The 12,169-nt window shown below is 38.0% G+C and overlaps 1 protein-coding gene across 1 annotated transcript; it reads right to left on the bottom strand.

Annotated features, from left to right (window-relative positions):
- Positions 1 to 8,321: 8,321 nt before the first annotated feature.
- Positions 8,322 to 11,467, bottom strand: LOC132626712 (receptor-like protein kinase ANXUR1). The gene has a single exon (XM_060341666.1). It carries the CDS (start codon positions 11,234 to 11,236, stop codon positions 8,639 to 8,641), a length of 2,598 nt encoding a protein of 865 aa, XP_060197649.1. The 5' UTR covers positions 11,237 to 11,467; the 3' UTR covers positions 8,322 to 8,638.
- Between the last annotated feature and the right edge of the window lie 702 nt (positions 11,468 to 12,169).

A 12,169-nucleotide genomic window follows, 5' to 3' on the forward strand; every position in this document is an offset into this window, starting at 1 on the left:
ACCCAATTCCACGCATTGTCTCGCCATGCCTTGATGATTTCCTGGTGAGGTTGAGAGGGTGAGGAGGTTTACCATGGGTTGGTTTGTCCACTTCGTTTGATTACAGCACATATGGCTGCCACAGGGTCTTACTTCCTGCAGATTGTGGATGCAGTTCGAGAGGCTAAGTTTATTAGGCATGAGGACTATGAGGAGCGGGTGATCACGAGGTCCCGTTTTGGCACTCACGTGGGTACCTCATCTGGAGGTAGAGGACATTTTGGTGGAAGTCAACACTGTCCGATTATCAGGCCAGTTGTTGCAGCTATGCCAATAGCTGAGAGAGGATAGTCGTCACGTACTTCTTGTGGTTCCGGAAAGTTTTCCCAGAGTTTTTACAGATCATCTGGTGTGGACATTCGGGTGTCAGTTCTTCTTCTCAGCGAGCCACAGTTCGCAGGGGATGTTTTGAGTGTGGAGACATTGGGCATTTCAAGAGGGATTGTCCCAGAATTGGGCGTGGTGGTCAGCATCAGAGTTCCTAGACCCTCATGCCTAGGGTAGATGCACAAACGACTGGAGGTGGTACCCAGAGTAGTAGAGGTGATTCTCAGGCAGCTAGAGGTGGTACTCAGCCCGATCGAGGTATTTGTGGTGGGGGTACTCAGACTTCGGGTGATCGTGCTCATTTCTATGCTTTTTTGGGCAGACCTGCGGCAGAGGGCTCCGATGCAGTTATCACATGTATTCATTCAGTTTTCCGTCATTCCGCTACGGTATTGTGTGATCCAGGCTCTACCTATTCTTATGTGTCTACCTACATTTCTTCGAGTTTGGATATGATGTGTGATTCCATAGACTTGCCTATTCATGTTTCTACACCTGTTGGGGTTTCTGTGGTGGTATACCAAGTGTATAGGTGTTGTGTAGTTACCCTGATGGGGTATGATACCCAACTAGATTTGAAAGTCTTGGAGATGGTTGATTTTGATGCTATTCTTGGGATGGATTGGTTATCTCCGTATCACGCGATCTTGAACTATCATTCCAAGACAGTTACTGTAACATTCTGTACTTTTGGGATAAGGTTTGACCCGTAATATGGTGATATAATGGAACCAAGATGTAGAAAGTGTTTTGAAACCTAATAAAGTCATAAGAAGAGTCTTAGGACAAACAAAGTCAGAAGCTACTCTACGGAGCATGTTTTCAAGTGAGTTTGCACAAGCCCTCACTTCAAGCTGGAATAAACCCCTTATTAATTGGGAATTTGGGAAAACTTCCTTAACTAAGTTGTAGGCCTTTGAAATACCTTTCCATCCATATATTGTGGAGGTCAAACGTACATCTGTACAAAAAGTTATGACCGTTTTACTGAACGATCGCATAGCAGTCCGTAGGACAAGCGTCTGCGATGCATTTCCCAACACATTTGGGCCAAATTTTCTGTCCCGAAGTTTCCAACATTCTGTTTCAAAAGTATGTTAGCATCTGCGACCGCATATGCCAATGCAGACAGCCCTGAGGTTTATTAAAGTCGTGTTTTCCGAATTTTTATTCCATTTTTCAGTTTTCCAAGTCCTAGCACGACTTTTCTCTCCTCCCTCATTCTTATACATTAATGTAAGTCTCTGCCATGTATTTCTAAATAATTCTAACATATAAACATGGATTCTTAACAAGATTCTACACTGCAATCTTAGAGTTTTCAAGAAAACCCTTCTCAAGGTTTCAAGTTCAGATTCTTGGGGTTCTTCTTCAAAGGTTCAGACCTTTCCTTCTAAGTTTTGGAGTAACTAAGGTATGTAGGGCTTTTATCCATGTGTAGGAACATCACTGTTCTTCCCCATGCCATGTATAATCCATGAAACACATTTTCTCCTCAGAATTAAGAAAAATTATATCTCAATTCACGATGAACCCTAGGTGCAAGATTATATACATGTATACCACCATGTTCAACAATCAAGATTATTCCGTTCTATAGATTATACATATTTTCATGTTTCATACAAGTTATATTATATATCTATATACATGTTAGGTTATACTTACAAATCATGTTTACAGGTCATGCTTTCAAGTCATGTTATACAAACCATGGGCTCAGATGCCACCTATATTCATGTTCATGTTTTGGGAGTAGTACAGATTACCGAGAAGGCTCGGACAGCCTGAAACTACGTATGCCAGCATAGGGTAAGGGTAGATCCACCCAGTTAGGACGACACCTTCAAACAATTGATTGGATCCTTTCATGTCATGCTCGTGTCTCATATCCTGGCAAGGTATGGGATTACTCTGCTGGTCGGGCTAGTTACCAGACTCCACGTGCTGACGTTGTGATTTCATGTTGTCGGTTATACTAAGGCTCTCCCACAGATATATATATATATATATATATATATATATATATATATATATATATGTACTTAAAAATGTTTTACTCATATTAAATATACTCATGTCAAGTGATACTCCTGCTCATGTTCAGTTTACAGTTTCAGTTTTAGCTCTATTATTTCATGTGTCATGTTTATTCATTCAGTAGCTTTACATACAAGTACAATTCAAATGTACTAACGTCCCTTTTTCTTGGGGCCTACATTTCACGATGCAGACATTAATTTATAGGACGACGGATCTGCTTATTAGGATATCATCATTTCAACTATTTGGCGAGCCCCATTTCCTTCGGGGCGTTGTCTCCCTTTTCATTAGTCATGTCATGTTAGACAGTTAGGTACGCTGGGTCCTTGTCCTAGCATCAGTTCAGTTATTCAGACTCATGTTAGAGGTTTCATAGACTAGTTCGTGTGTCATGTTCAATATTCAATTATGTTTAGTCTTGTGGGCTACACTATCATGTTTTCAGATTATTTTTGTACTCATGTTTTAAAAGTATTTTCAGTATTATTATGATATCACATGCTTTATTCAGACTTTTCATGTTTTAACTTATATTCCGTGTCAGTACACGTCCCATGTTGATTCAACAAGCCATATGGTTCGCTCGATCACATGCAGTCAAGGACCTAGTGCCGTGTTACATCCAGACCATGGTTCGGGCCGTGACAATTACTTTAGCCATGTTAAGTATTCCTAGATTGGAGTGAAACGGTGCTCTTAGTTAGTATTTTTTTTTAATTTTGAATATACATCTTACTACATCTCCTTACCAGACAACAATATGTGAAACTATTTAATGAATTATGATTAACTGTTGTTCTCAAACATGCTCAACTGCACTGCTAGACTCGATTTTGTTAATACCTAGAGAATATTTTATTACGAAGTAGTTAGAAAAAAGAAAAGAAAATCTGATTATGTAGTTTAGCACTTGCAAATTACTTTAATACTTAAATGAATAATTTTGCCTGGTATATGCAAGTCATTTTATTGCAATACCTAAGGTTCTATAAAGTATGGGAAAATTTTAAATAGAGGGTCATGTTACCATTCTCAAAGCATTTTCGGTGATCGTTTTTTCCCCGTAATATCAGTATACAACAACAAGTTTTGTAGTTAGCAGCATTGATATGAGAATATCTCATTTCTTCTATTTTACTTGTAGAATAAAATATCGGAGCATCTATCTCAAGATCAAGAACGTGCTACCACTTTAGGTGTTTCTTTGAAGATATTGGCTCATCCTAATGGCGCCATTAGAAAAGTATATGGAGCTGAAAATTATGTTCGTGTGCGTGGTTTTGGTGGTAATGTTTGCCCCTCGGCTGCTTTTGGAATGCCTAGATATTCAATTAGTCATGCGAATTTTGGTGGTTCTAGTAATATATCTCATCAACGTGTTGAAGACCTAGAGAAACATGTAGAAATCTTGAAAAAGAAGCTGAGTGGATATGAAGAGACCAAGGAAACCAGAACTGTACTTGAGAATTTCTTACCTCATATGGCTCAGCAGTCACCCAGGTGGTGTTGGGTGTGCGAACAACGTACCACATTGATAGCTGATGTGGCGTGATTTTACGCCACAAATTGATGCTTTTCTGCTATAAGTTTTACTTGTTTTTAAGCAAGTCTATGTGATTTTACGTGGTTTTTAGTGTCTTTCAGGAAACGGAGCAGATTTGGAATGAAAACAGTTGGAAGTACAGAAGTGGTCGTAAACTCAGTTTACGGTCCGTATTCTAAAATACGGGCCATATTCCATGGTCGTATTAAAGAATAACAGAACCAGAAAGGCAGGCTGAGAACATGGTGATTTACGAACTCAGTTTATGGACCGTATTTTAGTTTACGGTCCGTATTTCAACACGTATTTAACCATTCGAGCATTTGGCAGAAAGTCTGAGTTTTGGAAGTTGAAAGACGACCGGGCAGTTTACAGGCCGTAAACCACTTTACGATCCGTATTTCAAAAGATGGAAATTGCTCACAACTGGAAGGACGACTTGGTCGTAAACTGATTTACGGTCCGTATTTCACTTTACGGACCGTATTTCGTATCGACGGGACTAAAGTGCAAATTTGTAACTTTCATGTTTTCAAAACCTATAAATAGTCATTGTAGGGTTTTTAATAGTGACTAGTTATTATATTTTTGTCTCTTGACTTAGAACATTAAATACTCTCTAGTTTTTAAAGGTTCAAACATCAATTCAAGTATTATCAATTCCTCTTTTCATCCAAAGTAAGCAATTATGAATTCTTCAATTTCTTATTTCTTGTTCTTTGTCATGAGTAGCTAAATTCCCTTACTAGGGTTGTGAACCCAATGATGGGTGTTTTGTGATTGGGTTTGTGATTGATATACACATAATGGATTATTAGGGTTTAGTTATTCTTCATTCTTCATTCATGATTAATGGTTGCAAACATTGATTAAAGCCATAAACCTTGATTTATTTGGGAAACTAATTAGGGTTGGTAAGAATAACTAACAAGGACTCAAAGCTTTTCACTTTGTTTAATAAATTCACTTAGGAATAAAAAGAATTTACTTGGCATGATTAATCGTTCTTCATAGTTACTTTCTTATATTTGGGAAAATCATAGAAAGGCATAATATTTATTTATTGGGAAATAGTAGAGATTCATATAAAGATTAAGTGCATTCATATAATGATCCATTAGAAGTATATCAAGATCAATACCCATGATCATACACCCTATCTAACGGGGACACAATCTTAGTTTCTTTTATCATAAATTTCCACCAAAGCAAGTAGATAGCAATTAGTTATAGAAAAACTAACTTTTACCAAAATCATCGGATTAAAACATTAGACCTAGAACTTAGCATCCTACGACTTTAGTAACCTTTTCACACTATATTCCCTGTGGGTTTCGACCCCAACCTTGTTGGGTACTATATTTGACAACGTCCGCGTTATACCATTAATAGGTGTAATTTGAGCGTATCAATAGCTGAAAAGAAAAAGGAGCTATTTATAAGGAGTTGGATACTCTTAATGATGTGAGGCCTTTTGGGGAAAACCATGTGGGTTTGGCCCAAAACGGATAATATCACATCATGTTAAGAGCATCTTTGGGCCATTTTAGCCCAACAACTGGTATCAGAGCCAATGGTTTGGCAGGACGAGTATGAAGATGGAAGAGTGTGGCGTGGGGCCCGGCTTAGTGCCTTTGCCTGTCTATGGGCCGGTTTGCGACTTTTACCCGTAGCTTTGAAGACGCATTCATAGCCTTTGGGCTTTGGTGACTGTAAATACTCTGACAGTGTGGGTGGCACACATACATGTTGAATCTCTGACCCGTGGTATGATAATGAGCCACGTGGAACTTAGTTCGAAGGGGAGATTGTTGGGTGTGCGAACAAAGTACCACATTGATAGCTGAAAAGAAAAAGGGAGCTATTTATAAGGAGTTGGATACTCTTAATGATGTGAGGCCTTTTGGGGAAAACCGTGCGGGCTTGGCCCAAAGCGGACAATATCACATCATGTTAAGAGCATCTTTGGGCCGTTTTAGTCCAACAGGTGGTACACTTAACTAGGCGTTACCTGGGGCCGCACGACTCATATTGGGTTCGTGTTCAGTGTACCGCTCTTTTTATATATGGAAAAGGCTCAAATATGCCATCCAACTATCGGAAATGACTCATTTATGCCACTAGTCTATAATTTGGCTTGTTTATGCCATCGAACTATAGGAAATGGCTCATTTATGCCACTCATCAATAGTTTGACTCATTTATCGCCTATTACCAAAATGACTCATCCATGCCCTTTTTCATTAACGCCGGTTTTACAATACCAGATATGACACGTGGCCTCCAATTAGAGGTCTACGTCATTTAATTAAATCAGCCTAATTTTAAATAACAAATTAATAAAAAATCCGATCCATACACCTTACCTACCTACAACCATAATCTAGTTGGAGGCTACGTGTCATGTATGGTATTGTAAAATCAGCTTTAATGAAATATGGCAGGGACGAGTCATTTTGATAACAGGTGATGGCATAAATGAGTCAAACTATGGATGAGTGGCATAAATGAGTCATTTCCAATAATTCGATAGCATAAATGAGCCATTTCCTATAGTTCGATGGCATAAATGAGCCAAAGTATTGACGAGTGGCATAAATGAGACATTTCTGATAGTTGGATGGCATATTTAAGCCTTTTCCGTTTTATATATGAAATTCCAACTTTTTTTTAGCCCTTTTTCGTTTGTGCATCTTTAAAAAAGGAAAGAGTAGGCTGAGAAAAACTCTACTTTACAAACAAGCAACAACTTGTGGAGACCAAGGAACAACTTGCGCAAAATGAGAGTCACTTGGCAACTCTTCATACATTTTTACAAGCTAAATTTGGTAGTGAGTTACCTAGTTTCAACTTAGATTCTTCTTAGCCTTTTGTGCATAGTATATTTTTGAACCACTATATATGTGGTGTACCTCTACTTTTTGCTTTCCGTTACACTAACAATTGTGGTATCTTTTTTTTTTTATATTCAAGGCTTGAAACTTATGTTTGGTTAGTAAAATATATATATGATAAGTAGAACATTGAAACTTTGATATTTATAGCAATGATTTGTGTATTATGGTCAGTGTATTAGTGAATGCCTATCATTACGTATTGATACCAGGAAAATGCAGGGAAATAATTATATTTTTTTAAGGAGTAAAATTGTGCCCATTTGCCACGGTTAAACTGTGGCTAAATAATATGATGAATTTGTGAACTAATTACCTTACGCCTTAAGTTAGCCATGGTTCTCGCATGGCTCATTAAAAATTTCAAATATAATTTTTTTCTGTAGTCAAATTTACCCACGTTTCGATCGTGGCTATATGATATCAAACTGTGGCTAAATAAAAGTTGCCACGGATGCTAAAATCGTGGCTAAGTTACTGGCAATGCCACGTATGGGCACGCTTGCGACCTGGCTAACCGACTGTGCCGAAGTGGTGTTAACCATGGTTAAGGTGCCCTTTAGCCACGGTTTTGTGCGTGACTATTGCCTACGTTTTTTTTTTTTAGTAATTGTTGGTTATGGTAAATATGGATTTATTTTGGAAGGCATACTTGTTTGAAGTGACTCTCACAGTTTGAAGAAAATTTAAAAAATTCATCCATTCACGAGTTTAGTACATTGATAATCAAATTTCAACGCCTATTATATATTAATAATGTCGATATTAATCAAAATCCGTGAAGTTGATATTCAAAGAACCGACAATAGTTTTTTGTTTGTATCACCTTGAGTGTCATTGGGTTGACGCGCACATTTCTCTACAGCTCTTCGCTTCACCCATAAATCTATAACGCCGTGATTGCGCCACATCGCTTTTTCTCTTTAAGCGCCGAAACCAATTGGAGCAGAGTGGTGCAAGGGAGGTCAATTGAACCCCTCCGTAGAAAAATTATGCTATATAGAGAGGGTAAAAATGATTTTTTTTGCATATGTATAAGTTGTTGAATCTCCTTGACATAAGAACCTTTTTTTTTTAATCTTCTTACTTGAATTTCTGAATTGGCTACTGGCCGAAACAATGGCTTTCTATAAAACTATATTTTGTTTTCCTCCCATGCAAGTGAGAGCTTCCTGTTTCCTTTGCACATCATTGTTTAAAACGCACACTTCTCTAAAGTTCACGATGTCATTCATGAAGCTATAGCCCTTGCTTCGCATCGCTTCATCGGTTTAAGCGGCAAAGCGATAGCTTTTAACAAAACTGACTTGTTTGTAAATCAAAAAATAAACCTTTCTTCTAATTCTATTATTATCCAAATGCATGATACATATACCAATTTGTATTCCACCATATTTTAAATCTCAAAGACAACTGCAAACCAGTGTGCATATAGCCATTACGTATACTAGTTGATCTGTTTACTTGAATAATAATAACGCAGACCGTTAGAGATGCAATCTCAAAAAATAAGAGTTGTGCTGACCATAAGCAATGTAGCTATAACATTGAACCTGCTTTCACTCATTGGGAAGCAAGAATGAAGGTACTAAGGATGACAGAAGTACAATTAGCTACAAGTCTAGTTCCACTTACGATCCACATGACTAGAACGCCCAACCTAGCGGTTGGAGAAAGAGGTGCTCTACAAACTAAGCAAGCCTCATTGTCAACTATAAACTGTCTTCAAAATTGCTAACCCTGGCGAGAAACTTCTAAACAAAAACAAAATTACACTGGTAGAACTAAGCAACTATCTACCTTGTGGATTCACAATTTGTGAGAAGGCAGCCTCCGTGCTGTGATCCTCTGACTCCTGACCTTCTCCGCCTTCTTCTTCAATGCTTAACAGTTCCGTATGCATAGCATAAGCATCGTTCGCTTTCTGTTCTGCCACGACTTTTGGTCCATCAGGATTACTTTGCAACTGAAGGCAGTACTCAAGATTCCACAGCACTGAACCCATTGAAGGACGATCAGTTCCATGATCAGACAAGCAACTCACTGCTGTATCAACAAATTGCTTCAAACATTCTTGTATAATTTCCCCCTTAATATGTGGATCGACAATTTCCTTGGTAGTATTTCTCCTATGGCAGTGTAATGCCCAATCCGCTAGACTAACTTGTTCCTTTGGAAGACTAGGATTTAGAGCTGGCCTTCCAGAGATTACTTCAAAAAGGACAACCCCAAAAGAGTACACATCAGACTTTTCTGTCAGTTGCTGTCTTCTGAAATACTCTGGATCCAAGTATCCAAAACTGCCTTTTATCATTGTACTAACATGAGTTTGATGGAGATTAGGTCCCGTTTTCGAGAGTCCGAAATCAGAAACCTTTGCTACCCATTTGTCATCCAACAAAATGTTTGTAGTTTTCACATCCCTATGGATGATAGTGTACCTTGCACCAGTGTGAAGATAGTGAAGACCTCTGGCTGCACCAATACAAATATCCAATCTTTGCTTCCATGATAAAGGTGGCTTGTTGTGCTTGTACAGGTGCTCTCTCAATGTCCCATTAGCCATATAATCATAGACTAATATCATCTCTCCATTGTCTTCACAAGCCCCAATCAATGAGACCAAATGCCTATGTCTAAGTTTTGAGAGCAAATCTATCTCGGTTTGGAACTCATGAAGACCTTGTTCAGAAGAAGGGTTTGCTCTTTTAATAGCAACGATAGTCCCTCCGTCAATCTCTCCTCTATAGACTTTACCAAATCCTCCAACTCCAATAACTCGTGACTCGTCGAAATTCTTGGTACCATGTTTTATCTCATCAAAGCTGAAGCGCCTACAAAGTCCTCCACCCATGTTGGAAATGTGACTACTTCTACTGCTCTTGCCTGAGATAGTTGTTCTAGTTTCTGTAGTCCTAGAACTGCTATAAATTGGTAACCAACCACCTCTGCTAGACTTATTCCCTCCGTTGCTCATATTCTTCCTGCGCTTCACAAACGCAAGTACACCAAGAACAATACCAAAGCCAGCTGCCATCCCTACAACTGAACCAGCTATTATGCCTTTCTTACTAGTTTTGTTTGATGCAAATGATGGTTTTGGCTGAGAATCAGTGGCTAGAACTGGTGGCGGTGATGGCACAGGATTGGGCCCCGCCAAATTCCCCGTTGTATCGTTGATCTTAAAAATTTCTAATCCGTTGAGGATTACATCGTAAAACTGGGCTCTCGTCTTATCAGAAGGATGTAAAGCCACCCACATTTCTTGATCATCACCAGGTTGAGCTGTTGCATATATTACAAAGTCCTTATATGCAGGCACACCTTGGGCAGCATACAATGCAATCAAATCAACATCTTCTAAAGCAGTCTGATTATTAATATATATGTTGAACACCCTCTGATTCATCCTTTTCATTTCAAAATCACAGAAATGTAACCGCACGAGATAAGTAAAATTTGCATCAATTTGGAAGATCCAAGTGAGATTATAATTCCTATTAACATCTGGATTCGGCCCCATGGATCGTGCTGTCCTATAAACATCCACCGGAGCAATATATTCGGGTAAGTTAGAAGGATATGCAATTTTGAGACTGTTATTAGCTACAGATGTGATACCAAAGGATGCACCAAACAAATATGGGGCGTCATCATACCATATTCTTCCCAGGCCCGAGTCATTACCTGCTGGAATATACTGTCCACCGATGTTTAACCTGAACATGGTTTGCATAAAAGAATCTTGTGTATCCGTAGTCTGATCTGTGAACCCCACCATAGTCGCAGCTTGAAAGATTTCAGGCATTGAAACAATCTCAACTCCATTGATAAAGGCAAAAGCATCCTTGTATACAGATGAAGGGCTAAAGGTGATGTTAAGGGTGCTAGTTTGGAGAGGGACAAGAGTGAATTCCCTTATGATATAAGCTTGTGTTAGTGCCTGTGCTATGATTGAGGCACTGAAGTTGTTGAGAAGAGTAAACTCCCCAACGGTTACAGAAAAGAATGAATTGGAACAGTTGAAATTGTCATAAGAAGAAGGATAAAAATGAAGTCTGATCCAATGGCGAGATTTAGGAGAAATAGGGAACGTATACGCGGTTTGTGTCTTGAAAATCCTAGCAGTCATGTAAGGAATATCAGAAGTCAATGAAGGATCTTGGTATTTAGCTTTAGATGTGATTGAATTACTAGAAGAAGAAGAGGAAAGATATGTGGAATCTGGACTCCAGATCCTGCCATCTGCATCTGTGGCATTATTTGTAGCCCCACAAGCCAAAACAAATGAATAAGAATTTGTGTCATTTTTAGATGAATTCACCTTGCTTAGGATGGAACAAAATGTGGTTACTATAACCAGAAAATTTACACAAGTGCAAAGTTTCATTGCTGCTTCTCATGTATAGGCAATAGATATCAATAAGAACGAAAGACATATGATGGCATTATTAGCCATTAAGCTTAACAAGGTCTCTCACCTTTAATGGATTTCATCCATAGACAAGGGATAAATAGCAAAGAAAATGGAGATCAAAGATAAGAAGTTTCAATATGAGATTTTTTATTTCCAATGGATTTTACAGAGTTCTTTTCTTTCTTTCTTGCTATGTGTTTTTCCTTGAATGAGTATTAGGATTGAGAAACGTTAGCTACGGTAAGTTAGTGGTAAGGGAAGTTTTGGTAACGTCTAGTACCTCTTTTCCCTCTGTATTCATTGATCTATTAAATAGGGGCCATTAAATATTATTAATATTGAGTCAATGTTCATAGGCACAGGTTATGTGAGACATTCTTATTGTTTGACAGGTTAATTTGTGACCCACTTGTTTAATTAATGAAAGAAAAAGAAACGCAATGCAAAACTATTCCAAATTAAAGCACCAAAATATCGACTTGTATGCATAATTTTATACGTGAATAGCAAAGCTATTTCTGCTTTTTACAAAATGAGATAGTGTAAAATTTTCTGTTTAAAGGATATGGAGAATTTACTTGAAATCGAGTCATCATATAAAGCTTTACAGAATAACGAATTCCTATTAATTAATTAATTAATTATATACATAGAGTTTATCAAAAAGAACAAAACTTGAAAAGAATGACCATCAAAGTTGTGGTGGGTGGTAAACAATCTCTATCCTTAATTAGAGGTTTTGACTTCTTGCATTGGAAATATAATTGTCTCTGATAGTGATTGTTTTATCTTTTAAAAAATTTCGGCGTGAATTCAAATTAGTCAAGCCCCAAATGAGTACCAGACAACAAGTGGGAAGCTTAAAAAAAAAATGGAGCAAAAAAACAACTTATTCAATTGACTTGA

The sequence above is a fragment of the Lycium barbarum genome, chromosome 2 (genome assembly GCF_019175385.1).
Source record: "Lycium barbarum isolate Lr01 chromosome 2, ASM1917538v2, whole genome shotgun sequence".
NCBI classification, from domain to species: Eukaryota; Viridiplantae; Streptophyta; class Magnoliopsida; order Solanales; family Solanaceae; genus Lycium; species Lycium barbarum.